The sequence below is a fragment of the Chenopodium album genome, chromosome 2 (assembly GCF_948465745.1).
Source record: "Chenopodium album chromosome 2, dcCheAlbu1.1, whole genome shotgun sequence".
Lineage (NCBI taxonomy): Eukaryota > Viridiplantae > Streptophyta > Magnoliopsida > Caryophyllales > Amaranthaceae > Chenopodium > Chenopodium album.
The window spans coordinates 81,422,585-81,441,270 of record NC_137835.1 but is presented as its reverse complement, the minus strand read 5'-3'; the positions used below and the strand labels follow the sequence as shown (position 1 = coordinate 81,441,270).

Genomic DNA, 18,686 nt, shown 5'->3' with positions numbered 1-18,686 from the left:
TGAAATTTTTCAGCATACTTTTCAGCTATACGCCTATACATGACTTTAACAATTTCACTAAATGATACTCGTATTATGCAAGAGGAAATCCTAGCAAAAATGGTAAATTTTTATTAACATAATGATACAATAATGATACATTGTAATGTACAACGCTACACTCCTACACTTTTCTAAATTTCACTTGCAAAAACAATACAATGAGAATCAAAGGCCTCAACTCTGCAAGCTTGCTATCTCCTGCATTATCCCTAAGCTAACTAGCCTCACTGGCCATGATACTCATTTAGCAGCTAATACCAGTGCAGGGCAGTGCCTGCCTGCTTGACATCTCCAACAGCAACTCTGATGAAACATTTCACAGGGACACTTAACTCTACTCAATTAGCCGTATTATTTCCTTTATCTTGGTTTCATTGTAGAATAAAATTGTCAACCAGCCACAGAATGGTCTGTCATCGATTGCATCAGACAGGTACCTGCTTTTTCAGCCATGACTATGAGCATCAAACAGTTCACAAAAGTTTTCTAAGTTCTAAAATGCAAGAATTAAACGAAAGGCAATGGAAAATTGACATAAAATAAGAAACGTTGACTGCTTTAACAATCCATAAATTAACAAAGACAATTGGGTCGGCAGATTACTAGTGTGCACAGTAAAAAGCCGTGATTGCCTTTTAGAAGCTCAGTTAACATACCTCTGATACTAAATTCTTTTTAATGATAAGCAAAATAACCAAAAACATTGATTCTATTTTGTTCTGAAAAAATAAAATTCTAATCTATTTTCCTTTTGCAGTTAAAAATGGTCTGCAGTATTTCTAGATCCTACAAGATACTGTAGTAACTACATCTCTTCTTTTTCTTATTTGACATTAGCAAAAGCACAAACTAGTTATAACACTGACTTGCAAGGGAAGAATAACATATTTGCAACAATAAGTGCCTATCCACTTCCACAAATGTCACCTTGATAGCCAATACCAATTAAATTGTTGGCCAGCTGTTGAATTTCATGTTCAAGGGCTACAGATATAGTAACTACATCTACAACAAGATGATCTGACAGCAATTGCTTACATTGTTTTCAGGCTTGACAACCTCGAGTGACCGAAGCTCAGTTAACATTCTCTGATACTCTTGCTGTGCCTCCTCGAGCTCCATTCTAAGCCGTGATGCCTGCATGGGTCATTTAAAGCAGTGTAAGCAAGTACTACACAGTTCATGAAATACATAATAAACTGGTGAGCTACATAGTTGGATTCCAATTGCATGAGATGTATTGAAATTTGTGAGCTCCTCAGCTTTAAGAGAAACCCAAAAGAAAAGTACATGGTACATTGGTACATAGGAAAAATTGAGCTACTTAATGTACCTTGCACTTAAGTTCTTCCTCAGACTTCTCATATTCTAAGCATCTGAAACATACATAAAGACCATAAGAATAAAATAAGCAAATAATAACAAAATTAAGATAAAGTCGAGTATCAGCTTAGCCAGCTTTGATAATATTACAAAACTACAGCTGTCGATTTTTCAAATCTGTCAATGAGAAATCAATGTCTACTTTTATTTAGTTTATTTGGTAAGGTCAATTCTATTGGACCAGGACCACTTGCAAGTTAACTAGCTAGCTACACTATTATACTTGTGTCATGCTTTATAATTCCATAGGTAAATTACCTCTCTCGAAGTTTCCTGTGCTCCTGCCTCAACACCTCAGCCTCCTGTTGACCCAACGGCGCTGCAGCATGAATGACAGGCTGCCAAAGAAGAGTAACCATATTACATTTACCAAAACACTGTTCACAGAAATTAGGTACAACTAAATTGAGATATCAAATCCGCATAGGGTTATTACACATTGGCAGAGCTAAGGGATAGTTTAACCCGTATAGGGTAATGTCATGTTGACATATACTGGATCTAGAATCAACTCGTGTATCTAGTGTATGATATTACTTACATATCATCCTTTTGACTTCTCTTGCAATGTATATCACTGTCTCTTCTTCAAATTGAATTTTCCAAACATATTTATCTCCATTCTTTTTTAACTCCTTTGAAGCAAGGATTATCAACTACATTTGTACTCTTTTATTTCTAACTTCAATGTTCAATTGCATTACATGGTTATATTTCATTTTTCACATTAGTATCAGAGTATAAAATATGGATAAGTGGACACACAAAGTCCTCTCCCTAATCCACCAGAATCACTCAATGTTTATTATTAAAAAGACAGAATTAGTCGCAAAGCTAACTGCAAATCACCAAGTCTTGCAAATGCCAAAATATCATTCACAGTACATACGTTAGAAAGTTAACATCCGCATTAAATCATAATTCATAAACTCCAACCTGAATTTCCATAGAACGCCCAGCACTATGAGCAGGTTCCACTCTGCTTTGCCGTCTGCCCCTTCCAAGAGAAGACAAAAGATCATCTTGTGTCCTCTTAGTTCCTGCAAATAAGATCGCAGTAGGCATCAGCATAACTCCCGACAAAAATATCTGAAACCATTGAAAAAAATGAAAAACTTACCACACTGCTGGATGCCGCTTCGAGCAGCTAACAAATCTCCAGCAGGTAAACTGAACACAGGATGAGCCTGACCAACAGGTGAACGACTCACTTTTGAGCTTTTATCCACACTAATAGGCTTAAGTCTAGCATCACTTGGACTAACATAGAGGGAATTAGCTGAGGGTACAGGTGCTGGGGCTTTCTTTTTAACCTGATACCCAATAAGTCCACAGTGATGATCCCTACAATATATTCAAGGATGTGCATTGATTAGTAAGTAGTTTATTGAACTTGTATATGGTGAAAATTGGAGTGCATGTGTATTTTAAAGTTTCAGTGTGTCACATAACCAAGGCACGTTTTCTCTCAATCAGCTTAGGATGGAAAAAATCGATAAAAACAAAGCTAAACATACAAATGATCAATTAAGAATAAGAAATGCAAAGTATGTAATCTAACGACATCATGGACTTGTAATTACGAGATAGTAAACAGATGAAAGGAAAGTACAAAATAGAATCAGAGTTTGGCCATTTGTTCTACACTGAACAGAAAACATCGCAAACCTACCAATACTCCCAAGTCATTTCCTTCAAACGAGTTTCAAGCTTTTGGAAGAGCGAAGTCCTTTCAAAATCCTGTTTATTATGAGTGGGCTCGACAAAGTTTGCTTCCAATACCCCTGAAACAATTCGATAATTATAGTATGAAGTATGCACATAATCCAAACGCACGATTTTCAGAGACGTATTGATATGTGATGAAGAGAAATTACCTACAACCCCTCTTCCTCTACTGTCTAAATAGCTAACAACATGCCAGAATGGCTGCCAAAAAAAAAAAAAAAAAAGATAAGGGATAATCAACATGAAAAGACTTGCATTATAATCTAAAACAACACAAACATACTTCGCTTTTAGTAAAGCTCAACCTGAATATGAAGTATTTGATTAGCTTATACATCCAGAATAAAATTATTGACAGGGATGGAAAATATACAAGTATATATTTATGTGACACACTAATTATTCTGTCTAAGTGATAGAAGCATTAATCTCACTCATGGCACCAAAAATTTTCAAAAAGTTTACCCATGGACAGATGGACCCATGGTCTTCCAAAAGACCAGAACAACTATATTTTTACCAATCTTCTTTTTCCTCTATCACAGTATAAAAATTTGAAATGAGCTAAACGTACATTATTGTTAAAATGTAAATATTGTTGTGTAGCTGCTCATTACTAAGATTCTAAGAATCACAAGTACACTCAGAAATAAAATACTCAAACACACAAGTTACTAGCTTGATCACTTGACACTTCGTTTTTCATAAAGATAGAAAGGTTTGACACGCTTATATGCATGTGCATGCACGTGCTCACGTGCACAATTGGTCACATACAGAGCTTGGTATCATAAGGACAGGTTTATGCAATTTACCAGTATAAGACGGTTCTTATGGTACACATTGAAGCCATGGATATTTACATCAGGAGCTTCCTTCAGAAAGCCTATTGTTGTCAATACTTCCTGAAAGAGTCAAGCAGAAAATTTTAATCATAAAAGAAGCAATATTAAAGTACATATCAAATAAGAATAATAGGATACTGATACTACTCACTAACTTTATAGGGTGACCATATTCTAGGGTTTAATCGCATCAGGTCATGGTCAGTTTTGGGTGGGTTACCACTTAACAGGGCCTGATCAGTTTTTGACAGCTCTAGTTGGGAGTTAGAAGCTCTGCTATTGAGCTCCAATTCCTCCAAGTCTGACAGAGTGAATGACAAGGTACCAGATAGGATTTGTAAACAAAACATATACTCCCTCCGCCCATACCGAGGTGTTCCATATTTTACTTACTATTGTTAGTAAGTTTTGTCACTCCACTTAACAAAAAGTTGGCCTGGCCTTTCCTTAATAGGCTTAATCCACATGTCATTTCCTTATGCAAACTTAGATATGGGACAAAGGGTAAAAGAAGCAACACAGAATGTTTATACAAAACCTTCATACAATTTACTATGTCATCAGTTATGAAGAATAAGCATGGACTAAGACACAATATTCAATTGTCATCATCGCATAAAATTATACAACAAATCATGTGGGATGTGGCAAATTATAGAATCAAGTGTGTGGTTTACCACTGTTACCAACCTTACCGCGTTATCAAAGACTATCAATTCATATCTTTTACATCAGAGTAGGCTGAATGGCCAACATTAACATTTTAGTTAGCTAACACTCAATTAAATACTACCTCCGTTACAGGTCATGTGCAACGATTTGACATAAAGCAGAGAGGGAAAATGTCTAATCGTTGCACATAACCTGTAATGGAGGTAGTAGTTGATACATTAATGTTTTTTTCTTTCTTTGGCCATTCATCATCCTTTACTTTGTTAAATAATTGAAAAAGAAACTTTAAATTGTGACGAATATTACCAAATTCATGAGTTAGTTAACAGATACATTAGGTCTTTTATAGCATAACAGCACATGATGTTCAGAGATTAATGGGTATCCTTCCTCAATAGTCAAATCTCCTAACATTTTCAAAGGTGTTAGTTTCTCATAAATTTACAGACTATTGTTAGTAACCAACTAATAAGGTTTGTTTAAGGATGGAATAGAAGCTCCATAAAAGCATTTCAGATTTCAGCAGAACTGGAGGACACTATGGCAAAATATGATCAATATGATTATTGCATCTATGAGGAGTAGAGATGACTTCCACTTCACGTACATTTCATTCTCTTCAGTAAAATCATTTGCAAGGAAATTTTTTATAGAAAAATAGGTGGGCAATCCATGCCATCCAAAAACTACCAAATGAACATGATAACAAAAAATAATGGAAAATGAAAGCATGATAAGTAACCTCTTTGGTGCCCCCAGTTGAAGGTCTGTACATAATGAATTCAGGATATTTGAGACCATGTGCTATACTGTGATGTTCCACAACTTTCCCACGCAATATGATACAGAAATTTTGAGGAATCCGCAAGTATAAAATGGACAAGTATACCTGCAGGTAATACCAAGGTTTGTTAGTCTGATACCTAAATATGGTTCGAAAATAATGAAACTATGTCAAAACCAAGACTTACGCGAAGGGAGAAGCGATATTGATTCCCAATGTGCTCTTCACTTATTAACATTTTTGAATTAATTTTCTTAGTATTCTCAGAATTTCTCAAGCGGATATCCTGTGACCAGTAAAGAATTGATTAGATGATACAGTTGAAATTAATTCTACACGTTAAAGTATGTGGAGTCAACCTCAGGATTGCTTTCAAAATCGAACTCCAATGTCCCATCATCAGTAAACCACAAGTTAAAGATGATAACTTTAGTTCCATGAGGTCCAATATCATCGAACTGCCATCGAAAATAAAGCAAAAATGTAACTCATAAGAACTTGCTACAAAAAAAGTGTATTTGAGAAACAGTATAGAAAGCCACACGTACACATGCATATATTTTATTCATATTCAATAATTAACTAGCTGTACATGAGATTGCAGATTGTGAACCGTTTAAGTAAGTCATGATGGTGAGATTTAACCAGCTCAGGTTGGACTTAACTTAATCAATTAAAATTGTCCATTGTGGGTCCTTATCAACGTAAAAAAGTAATTCTAAAAAGGAGAATACGGAGGAAGCGAATCCAATATGCAAGGCAGGATAAGATGGTCCAATAACAATGTCCATCAAGGAGACCAGATAATCAAAACTGTTAGTAATCCAAAGATAGGACAAGGCAACCAAAGAGATGGTAGATCCAACATGACTCGGCTCAACTTGTTCTCACTACAGACATGGGCCTCAATTTAATGTGTCACTTCAATGTTTTTGTATGTAGTAGTAAACTCTGTCTAGGATATGTCATACTTGCTTCATTGCAAAAACATGGTGATATTCTTTTTTGAGTTTTTTTCTTTTCATGCACAGCCTCTCTAGAGTCTCTAAGTTTAAGATTGCCTCATCGCTCCCATCTTAACCTCCTTAAACCCCCTCATCAAAGATGAATCACACCAGGTGATTAGCTTTTGTAAGATTGCACTAAAACGCTTTATTGACTCTCAGATAGAAATTTATTACTCAAGCATATTAAACTTTACATGCAATTGGATACATACTGATGGTGAACTATATGCTTTTCAAAATTACAGTAGTATATCTTTTAATTTGTAAAGGATTGCTGGTCAGGAAAGTCCTTATTTTAACCAAAAGAGGTCATGGTCTATAATCAATAAAATATAAAGGACAGATGGCCCACATTTTATTCCAATTTTAATAAAGCCATTAAGTCGTCCAGAGAAAAAGCATCAAGAGGCTGATAGCTAATATCAGTGGCTCTCGCAACAAAAATGGAAAACCAGTATAGGAAGAATAAGAATCAATGATATTAGCAGGTAATAACATGGAGAGCTCATTGAGCTCGGAAAAGACAGTTATAAATACTACCTCTGTTAAGTATTAATTGCAACTTTGGAAAATTTTATATCTCACAAATAATACCCCAAATTTGCAACTAATACTTAACGGAGGTAGTATTATTTTTTTTCCTGAGAACTACACAGGACTGAGGACATGGTATGAAAGCAATGATAGATATGGCACCAAGTAGAATCCTATCAATAACTGAACCCTTAATATAGATATACAGCACAATTTACTACAAGGTCATGACACAAAATACATAAGCAAAAAAAACATGATCAATTTAGCTCCAGGAGACCAATATTATCTATGAATAAGTTCACTGGCACGTCTACTAAAGAAAGCTATCAAGAAGCAATTAATTAAAAAAGAAAATAACTTGATTTAAAAATAAATAATTAAAATAAAAATAAAACAGACAACTGCAAATCTGTAATGACCAGTTTAAGTTGCGATCTATTGCACGTATTTGTGAGATACACCTATCAAGCCTTTAACACGCAGTGGTCTCAGCTACAGTGATGACTGCTAAAAGTAGAGTGTATTGATTCTGGAATCTAAGTCAGTATTCTCAAACTCAAGAACTATATAGAGATTATTAACATCATCAATAGAGTGTCTCGAGTCTTTTAATTCTAACCCTTGATTTGACAAGACTTATAAATAGTCATCTGAGACTGTATAAGACTATAAACTAACCTGCTTCATAAGCTTGGCTTCAGTTTGATATGGCGACCACTGTAAAATGATGGATAAATTAGACTTAAAATACTCTTCACCATGGCGACACAGAGGGTTGAAGGTGTCAGTTGACATGTTGTACTCATAATCAACCTATCAAAGCAAACAGTTCAATTATTTAGTACCCATAACTGACAGTCAAAGAAAGTTTATTTTATGAAAAAGGATCAGATTATCAGAATGCCCAGCTAAGATAATAACCTAACCTTGCACAAATACTGAACAAAACACTATCCATAATTTATATTTGTACAGTAGCTACTAAATAAAAGCGCAGAAATTTTAACTTAAAACAGAAACAGTTGACATAGAAAGGGCTTGTGATATTGATGCAACCCACAGTACTATATAGTATTTTGACAAAAATTAAAAATGATATGAATAGAAACTTGTAGGATGATTGACAGCCAATGACATAATTTCATTACTTACCATAGGTACAACTATCCTGTCTAGGCCCGTTCGTGACAAATACGTGTAGGACAAGAGACCAATGCTTTGAGTCAATGTCCTGGTCATGAGAAAAAAACACAAAGAATAAGCATAAGCCCCAAAAGAGGATTGTGACACCTGAGGTGAGAATTCCTACAATTAACAATAGCAGTAACCTATAAGCCCACCATCCGAAAGTTTTTTTTTTTTTGCTAGACCCACGATCTTTACACATGTGCCCTTATAAGCATGTTGTACTACAAATATTCAATTACTGAATAAACAAATTACATAAAAAACATACTTCCTCCGTTATTTTTTTTATCACAATTGTTAAAGATCTCGCACTTGCCAATGCATAAATCTTAACACTAATATCTTTAATTATACTTGGGTAAAAATTTTAAAAAGTTGATATTTTAAAAATTTATTTCAAGACGAATCTAACAAAATCCCATATGACTACGCTTTCTTCAACTATTAATCACAAAAGACGATCAAAGGGGTGTGTGTGAATAGTGTAAAATTCCAAAAATTGTTTTTAAATTAGAACGGAGGAAGTACAATTTTACTAGTTTGAAGAAGAGATTAAATTTTTAAAATTTTTCTTATTCAAAAAAAAAAACTAATTTTTACAGTTTATCAGAAGTCCACACTCTCCACCCCACCCACACACTCAACAAAAACAACAAAAAAGGCAGCCTTAGTCCCAAAATGATTTGAGGTCTGCCAATGACATGAATCATCATAAGGAACTGTCTGTCCAGGAGAAAGAGCAAAGCAAGATAGCCGATTGCAGAAAAGTAGGAAAAATAAATAAATAGATAAATAAATAAAGAGGTTATCAGAAGTTTAGAAACCCCAAAGAGAAACAAACAGACAAACAATTAATTACCAACATATAAAAACTGACTTCCAAAATTGTGCACAACCACCACCAACACCCCCCCCCCCCTCTTCTTCCCCAGAAGCCCCCTTCACCACCCTGTGTACAGACGTAATCCCCTCTATCAGCCCACCATGGGTTTTATCCTCGTACAAGTTCACCAATCCCAATATTTAGTTAAATAATACCACACAAACTCCCCAAAGCAGGAAATCAGTTACTACCTCCATTATTTTTTAGTTACAACAAAGGGGTATTATTTGTGAGAAATAAAAAATCCTTTGTTGCAACTCAAAATTAACGGAGGAAGTAGAAAGTTTTTTGTTAAAAAACGAAAATATTTGCACTCATATGGAAAAACTGAATTGTTTGACATGTCTAATCACGAGCTAGTGAACCAGGCAAGGACTGAGATACCAATTCATCAAATATTTTGAGAGAAATACACAATATAAATAAGTGACTACATTTCATTGGTAACCCTACCGATTGTTAAAATGTCGACTGAAGACTATAACGTCGGCTCCAAGTCTCATGGTGCTGGTCTTAAATCCATTCCCATCTGAAAGGTGAAGAGTCAGCTATATTATCAATGAAAAACAAAGAAATGAAAAAACTTGGAATTGTAGGTTTGAACTTACATCGTCCAATGGCTGATTTAGATTTCTTGTCTGAAAATCCAAAACTCATACAGCGCCTCATTGCCTCAGGGTCCATTCCACCTCCATCATCTGCCAGAAAGTATCAAGGATATAAAATAAACTAATAAAGAAAGTAAAGCTCCCATGAGAAGCACAAAACAACTAACAAACAAGAGGATTCCTAACAGAGCATGAAGAAGGGGGAAGCCTCTTGATTATATATGAAGATCAACATACCTTGAGTAAGCAAGGCTGGAGTTCCATCCCTTGGATTTGCAATTTTATCTACAATTACATAAGAGGCTCCATTTTGTATCTATTAAATTGAACAAACACAGAAAGGAAAAAAAAAAACATATGTATAAGTGGAAATGCAAAATCCTTTATATGAAATGTTTCTACCATGAGTATGAGAGTTGCATGTTATATATAGACAAATGGCACAAAAAATTTAAAAAGTTTCAGCATATTTTCATATGTAAATTCCGGGACAGTATTAAAATATGCAAAACAACTTAATACAATTAACAAACAGACAATTTTGTAAGTGTTGCTATCCTCTGTAGTGATATACTAGTCATCAAGTACAGGGAAGGCAAGGTTCTAAAGAATTTGATGTTTTTTCTGCTACTATGAATAGTGAACTAACATTTATACTTTGGACTTCTGAACATAAACAAGTCTACAAGAACTGCCGCAAAGCGAAAACCAGATATGTTACTACTTAACAATCGAAAGAGTATAAAGTTGTAGTTCATTTTATAATTCTTTGAAGGTTCAAACTATATGAAGGTTCAATATGCCTTGAAAAGAATTTTTTAGAATAGGACAATGTTCAAAGTCTCAATCAGCAGTTCAACCGAAAAACGATGCATAGTATTTGGCAAACATTACCTCATCAATTGCATTATCAAGAAGTTCTGCAATAGCTGCACAAATAGCCAACAAACGAAATATCTGATTAAGAAAAATAAAGCAACAAACAAGAGACTCCAATAGACAAATACAATGAAAACTTTATTAAATATAGCAATTTCATAAGCAGAAAACCTCCAAAAGCCCACTTATGAGAAGTCGCATTTGAGTGAAGAAACTTGGGATGAACATGCAAATAATTTTTGCTGTCTGCAAGCAAAAGACAGGTATATCAGAGACCATGACGGGAGATTCAGTCAATATGTTAATTAATTAATATTAATTTAGGTGATCAAAATAACACTATTATTTAATATAAAACAATCGATAGCTAACTTTGAGCTTTAGATCTCGAATCAGGCACATCTTCGTAGTTTCCAGCTTTCCAGAATTGTCGACAAAGTGGTGCCGGACATATAGATGGTACTGATGAAGTAGTATCTTCAACAGATGTTTGAATTATTTCACTGGTGCTACTTTGGACAGTGCTTAAAGCATTTATTATCTCATTGTCTTCAGGTTCACAAATTTCAGGTAGATCATCCCACCCTGGTGGGCCCAAATAAGATGAGTGAATGTCTCCATTTTGGATCAAAAATCCATTGAGTTCTGGTTCTGGTTTCACGTGATTAATTTCAAATTCTCCCATATATAATCAATGTATTAGCCAACAGGATGCCTTGTGCTAATTATGGATCAAGGAGACCGGACCTATATCAAGTACACAAGATATTATCGTCAATCACAATAAGTGTGGCAAGATAAAAGGTTCACAGTCCCACAAAGACTCCAGTACTGAGAAAAAGGAAAGTGCAGTTGATCCTTGCCACAGCTAGTCAGAAATAAGACTCGACTAAAAACTATCATTGTGGTTTATGCAAGAATTATAAGAAGATTACTCTGCATAGAGATTAGAGAGAAAGCCTAAAATTGGAAAGAAGAAAGCAAGGTCCCAAATTTCACATATCAGCAAACAGCATACAATGAATCGATTCATGCTTTAGCATACTGTCCCGAAAAAAGAACTTTCGTCTTAGCCGGATCAACCGGAACAGAGAGTACCATACTCTGAAGCATCATAAACCATGAGACCAAAAGTCAGAATACTTTCAAAAGATCAAGGTCAATGTCAAATTCAGGCTTCCCCAGAAAACTAATGCCAAACATAAATCATAATTATACAACATAGAATCAACAACATGAGACTTGAAGAAATACTGAAAACATGACAATGAGTTCATACCCATGAAACATAAATAACTCCCAACTTTGAATCCACCATCTTACGGTCTTACCTCTGCAACAAACCCTCTAAAATAACACTAAGGAATCAGGAATGAATTTACGAAAGGGAAACAAGGTGAATGGAAACCAAAACCCGCAAATTAACATTAACATAGTTATTTGTTTTAGAATAAGAAAGGAAATCCTCCCACTCCCTTCAACCACCAGCCTATCCTTCAATCTCCCTCTTGCTGCCGTCACCACCACCAGCACCCCTTCCTCTTATGCTCTCTCTTTTCAAAAACAAACAAACAAAAATACTCTTTAGATCCGGTTGCTAGGTGGTTTGTTGTGATGATTAAGGTTAATTTTAGGGTGCTTAGGGTAGTTTACGGGAATAAAAAGGTTTGGTTGTCGAGGTGGATTAAGTGAATTTTCAAGGTAGTGGGGTTAATATAGTGATGGTGGTGGTGGTAAATTTGGCTCTAAGACAATGGTGATTGGGTTTAGGGTGGTGGTGTTAGTAATAGAGTAGGTGGCTTGAGGAAACAGAACTAGAAAAACCTTTAGGGAGATGGGGAATAAAGGTAGATAGTGGAGCAATGAGGAAGGTAAAGTGAATGATTAGATTTATTTTTATAAAGAAAGAAATACAAAAGTTAGGAAAATCTTCTCTAAGAGCATCCCCATCAATGAGCATTTTTTTGCTCATGAGCAAAAATGGTAGAAGATGTTCCCTATCAATGAGCATATTGAAAAATGCTCATGAGCAAAATGAAAATTGCTCATAGGATGAGCATTTTTTAAGATGAATAGTAATCATGTGGGATCCACAATACAAGTAAAAAAAAAAAGAATTAAAAATAATATAGTAGAGAGAAATATAAGAGGGTATTAGTAAAAGCAAGAGAGAAGATGTACTAGAGAAAGAATGGGGAAGAAATTTTTTTTTATCATTGGTGGGATAAAAATATGATCACAAAAATGCTCATGGGTTGAAAGAGAGAGAAAGTGGGTACAGAGAGAATGAGGAAACCAATTTTTGCTCATTGTTGGGAATGCTCTAATAACCATGTACTTACCAAAATAGAGAGGAAAAAGAGTAATTAAATTTTGTTAATAAAAAACTAAGGAAAAGGACCATTGTAATTCCTTTACCCTTTTCTAAATAAACCAAACCAAACACCCCATAAGAAAAAAGAACATATAAGAATGTGACTACAAACATAATACACCTAAACAAAAATTATTTGAAAAAGGTTCATGAAGTGTTTGATGCATTTGTTTACACTCAGGCATAATTTCAAGTCTAACTCTATAAAGGATCAATCAACCAAGAATTAAACGAGAAAGAAAGTAAATTAATTCAAATAAAGACCACACCACCCCTTAAGTAATCTACTTAAACAAAGCTTAAAGAATTTAATCACCGGCTTTAAAAAAATGACCATTATTAAAAGAATTTTGATTAATTTGGTATGAAAATTACATGTTGTAACCGTGTGGTTTTCTTCCACTATGTATAAACATAATTCTCCTCGTAAGGTTAGGCCAAGTCCCCAATTCTTATCCTAAAATAGTTAGTATCCAAACAAACTTAGGAGACCAAGTCCACACAAGTTTCGAACAAACTAATTTAAATTGTTTCATTTACTAATCCAAATCAAATCCTAACTGATATCCTTAAATTTAGCCTTAAGCAAACTAACTAATCAACTATTAATCAAAGTACACACAGCCAACTTAATAGAAATGAACCCTAATGCTTGAACAAAGAAAATCTCCGTGTAAGAAAAATCTAAAAAAAGAACTAGAAAACTAAACAAGATCCATTCTTAAATCTTCTTAAAATTACGCAACATACTACTTTGATCGAGCTACCAACAAATTGCCAATCACAAATTTCAAGTGAATTAAATTAAAATATAAACTTAGATATCCTTGTATAAGCATAAAATACTCTCGAAGTTCTCACGTAATTCTAGATTAGTGTTAAAATAAGCTTTTGTATAAAAAAAATCAAGATAATGCATATCATCTCTTTGTGCCACCAGTCTCACCACAACTTGGTAAGTGACATGGAATTGTGTCACACCATGTCATGAGCACAACTATTTTACATTGTATAGTTTCTCATAGAAAGATGTAAGTATCAACACATAAACTCAAGGCGTAGCATGTACTAACAAAGAGTTTCGGACACCACTCCGTGAATCCGTGATAGAGCTTCCGACTCTGTTATAAAAGAGGAAAGCTTTCTTATGCATATTAAAAGTTTGATGACTTATTATCTATCAATCGATCAAACGCCTTAATCCCATATGTGGGTTCGCCTACATGAACCAAAAATATTATTTACAAAAACCTTCCTCATCCATCCCTTACAATCAAATACCTCATTCGCAAGTTAATCTACATGCTTCGTATCCTTCCTAACTCATTCAAACTAGGAATGGCAACGGATCGGATTCGGGTCAGATGTGGCTAAATCCGAATCCAATCCGTTTAGTAAACGGACCCTGTACTCGGATCCGAGTCTGAATCCGATCCGACTCGTAATTTTTGGATCCGAATCCGGTCCGTTTATACGGACCTCCGAAATGATCCGAATATATTTTTTATTTTTATTTTTTGTAATGTCATATACCTATAATTGCTTGTATTGTTATACCAATTAAAGTATAAACATAACATATTTAGATTATAAACTAAGTTACATAACAAAATTTTGCTACAAAACAAGCAAATAATTGTCCCAAATTATAAAGCATATGCTTATACTCTCGGATTCGGACTCGGTTCGGACTCCGTCGGACTTTGCGTAGGGTCCAAGTCCGATCCACCTCCTATTCGGGTTCGGATCTATTTTATCGGATTCGGACTAATTTTAAACTGATTCGAATTGGAATTTTTCCTTCGGATTCGAATCGAACTCGGATTAAATTGTCATCCCTAATTCGAACTAATTCATTTTTGGTCTTCCTCTACCTCGTTTAACATTTCCATGATCTCACTTTTCCACTCTTAGTACCGCTACGCCCTGGATCTCCGTCTTACATGCCCGAACCAACGCAAGCACTTTTCCAGTTTCCCCGTAGCTTGCATACAATGCATGAGGAATAACATCATTTCTTATTCTATCACTTGGAGAGTTCCCGCACATCAATCTTAACATGCATATTTTCATAACCTTCATCTCTTTAATGTGGTCACTCTTAGAAGCCTGACATTCAATACCATAGAGCAACATTGGTCATATGGCAGTCCTATAGAAATAGAATTTCCCCTTCAAATATACAGGAATGCTTTAATCACGTAACACTCCCATGATTGCTCTCTATTTGATTCACTCGACTAAATCCTGTGGGCCATGTCTTGTTCAATCTCTAAACATAATACATTATCGCTTGTCCCCCTCTATGTACCAAAGTGGCATACGATATATTTAATCTTACTCCAACTTAGCTTAAACCCTTTAAATTCAACTTTTGCCTCCATTGCTCTAATTTGGCATTAACCCCATCTTTAGTTTCATCCAGCAAAACGTTATCTGAGAACAACATACACCAAAAAGGTTTAACGTAGACCCTTAATGCAATCCTATTGAAATAGGAAAATCGTTTATCAACCCTCCACATATCCTCACATTTGTTGACACATCTCAAGACATATCCTTAACCAGGTCCACGTACCTTTGTGGAACACCTTTCTTCAACATTGCCCACCAAAGTACCACTCTTGGCACCTTGTCATATGCTTTCTCTAAATCAATAAAAACCATATAGAGATCCTTCTTCGTCACCCTATAAAACTCCACTATTTGTCCTATCAAATGGATTGTTTCCTTAATATATCTCCCTCACATAAAACCAAATTGGTTATCCGAAATGCTTGTGCACGCCCTTAACCTATGTCTAATCACCCTTTCCCACAAACGTCATAATGTAGCTCATAAGCTTGATCCTTGATAGTTAGAACTTAGAACAATCAAACTTAAGCGTCTCCTTTGTTTTTATACACAAGGACAAATGTGCTCTTCCTCCAATCTTACGGGATCCTTGTAGCCCTCCATATCTTGTTAAAGAGGTTTGCTAATCGATCATACCTAAACACCTCCACATCTCTACCGATATACCATGAGGGTCGTCAATTGCCTTTTTAGGGTTCATCTTCTTTAGTGCAATCTCCAACTTTACTCTCCTAATCCTCCGCACATACTCCACATTGATTTCTTCATCACTTATAAAGGCATCTCCTTAAGCCCAACCCTTACTAGCCTTACTAGTGTATCTACCAATCTCCACCTAGTATGCCCAAACAAATGCAATTAATTTTCTCTTACTACATTATTATCCTGAATGTCTACAACTCCAATTTTCCTCCTAACATATTCATTTCTAATTGAATTCTCTAAGGATTTAAGGCGTTCCCATACATGCATTTCTCCTTCTCTCATCTTATTATGATCCTTTTAAATGCCTATAACAATGTTGGCCTAAGTTTCCTTCCCCTTAGTTTCCTAAAAAACATGTCAACCTAATAACTAATGATACTCAACAACTTTATAAGTAAATAGTAGAAGAGATCAAAATTTGGGCTTATCGGGTCTTAGTATCAAATATCAAGCCCAAAACCACAACAAAAAAAGTGTAGGCCACATTCAAGTTTTTTTACTAAAAATGTGTTTCTAGGCTTGCTAAACCTGCACTTTTTTCGGGCTTTAATAGTTGATAAACTCTAGTAGAGATTATGTAGCTTAAAATATTGATGTATTAGGCTACAATAGCTACAATACATTACAATATACATTGTGACAAACTTCAATACATTGTAGCTTGTCTTTGGAGATAGAGATGCATTTATGCCTTTCAAAGAAGATTATTTAACTTTTTGGCTTCACCTCTAAACTTTCAATATTTATCAACTCAAAATCACAAGTTTTGTGTTTGATTCATGCTTATTCCTTTCCATTAAATAGTTTTAACATTAACCACTATCCTTGTGGATACCACTACAAAGAAACTCAAGGATCACAAGGTTTTTTCCTCCAAAAATATATGCTAACTTTTTAAATTAAACTTTTGTACGATAAACGCTTTTGATAATCTAATAAAAAAAATTAAACGAAATTAAGTATAAATATAAGATTAGTTTTTAATTATCTTAAGTACAAAGGTAATAAATAATTTAGAAAACCATAATATGTTTACACAATTACCCAAATTCAATAGATGTTATAGATCAAAAAGAGTTAAACTTCCTCCATATCATAACATTGCAATATTTTGACTTTTGAGCTAACTTTGACCAACTTTTAGTAATAAAATAAAATAAAATAAAATAAAATAAAAGGTTTAATTAGGTAAAATATTGTTATGTAACTTTTTATTAGGTAATAATTCTCCAATATGTTCTTTCTATTTAGATTTTTTTTTTTTTGAGCTAAAATAATTCAAAGTGGAGGAACAAAAAGGATTGGATGGAGCATTATTTTTTTTCTTATTTTAATAATTTTGAAATCTTAATAGTCAAAGTTTGCATCGACAAACGTGAAAATTAAATTATTGCAATTTTTATAATCATAATAAAATATACAAGAAATATGTTTCCCAATAGGCCAAAAAAAACTTAAATTAAAAACAAAGAACTCAAGAAAATAGATTCAAAAGTAAACTCACCTTCAAAATCAAACATACTTGAGCAAATTAACATAATAGTTCTAGTAATTTACCTGCAACTCCAAGCAAATTTGCCCAATAACACAAGAAGCTCCAAGATTCAACCAACTAATTCAAAACCTCAGCAATAAAATCAAATTCAGCACCTTCAAACCCAAAAAACCAGATCTGCTCCTTCAAATCAGCAACAAAAGCTCAACAATTTCTCCTGTTCTTGCCCAATTCAAAAAAAACAGCAATCAACCCACTTGCAAATTCAATATAGATGTAGGCTTAAAAAAAAAAAAAAAAAATATTTTTGATAAAACCAAAAAAACCCCAATAATTTTCCAAAACCCTAGGAGAGAGAAAAAGTTAAATTTATACCTAAAATCCCACAAGTCACGTGACATACGAATTTGAAGGAAACAACGCACGTGATACAAGATAATGACAGGCTGTAAACATATATCAAATCAATACAGCTGTCTTTCCTAAAATTACTCAAAATCAAAAACAAGAAGAAAGAAGATTGATTGATTACCTCATAATTGAGGTATTAATTACGTAACTGCCCAATTTTGTTAGCTTCCGATCTGCAACTCACCCTTCATCTGAATAATAATTCCCGCGCTTCTTTTTATTTTTTGAAATTTGTTTCGCGCTCAAGAACTCACTGCACCCCCAGAAACTCGAATGGACAGCGGCGGAGACGGAGACGGAGGCGAATATAGAACCGTCCCTGAGCTAGGGCAGGAGGGTCGGCCACCCCGGACCTAGAGGAGAGAGAAAATGTCGATCTTGGATTTTGGGGTTTTGATTAGTGTTTCAGGGAAGATAGGGCAGCAGAAATTTGGTGGTTTTTGGAATCTTGATATGTTAAGCAATTGATTTTGGGGGTATTGGGAAGGTTGGTTAGTCACTACTACTTACTCATGGGAGAATGACAATGACAATATGACATGGTTGTGGTAAGTAGTGTTGGGACTTGGGACTTGGGACTTGGGAAGGGTGTTGTGAAATATTTCACAAATTTAAGCTCCAAACTTGAATTTTGATTTTGATTCTCCCTCCATATTTCGCCTATGGTACTTGGTTTGATTTTGGTGAATGAAGATTGAATTAAAAAAAAAACAAAATAATCCCTCTTTTTTAAATATAATAAGAAAAATTAATTATATGTTGTAAAAGTTTTCGAAATGAAACAAGTATT

The 18,686-nt window shown here is 34.5% G+C and overlaps 1 protein-coding gene across 3 annotated transcripts; it reads right to left on the bottom strand.

The window, feature by feature from the left end:
* Positions 1-88: 88 nt before the first annotated feature.
* On the bottom strand, positions 89-18,432 carry LOC145603217 (protein MICRORCHIDIA 6-like). Of its 3 annotated transcripts, XM_081659297.1 has the most exons (23): positions 18,018-18,432; positions 17,861-17,931; positions 17,548-17,702; positions 10,929-11,303; positions 10,728-10,802; positions 10,572-10,606; positions 9,915-9,993; positions 9,678-9,767; positions 9,523-9,598; positions 8,151-8,229; positions 7,677-7,811; positions 5,814-5,912; positions 5,642-5,740; positions 5,413-5,559; positions 3,969-4,058; positions 3,303-3,354; positions 3,098-3,209; positions 2,546-2,769; positions 2,362-2,465; positions 1,684-1,763; positions 1,376-1,418; positions 1,081-1,179; positions 89-479 (listed from the first exon to the last, which is right to left on the bottom strand). In XM_081659297.1, exons 4-23 carry the CDS (start codon positions 11,239-11,241, stop codon positions 468-470), a joined length of 2,043 nt encoding a protein of 680 aa, XP_081515423.1. In that variant the 5' UTR covers positions 11,242-11,303; positions 17,548-17,702; positions 17,861-17,931; positions 18,018-18,432; the 3' UTR covers positions 89-467. The 3 variants fall into 3 exon arrangements, with proteins under 3 accessions (XP_081515423.1, XP_081515422.1, XP_081515421.1); XM_081659296.1 differs by lacking the exon at positions 17,861-17,931; XM_081659295.1 differs by lacking the exons at positions 17,861-17,931; positions 18,018-18,432 and having other exon boundaries at positions 17,548-17,824.
* Positions 18,433-18,686: the final 254 nt, after the last annotated feature.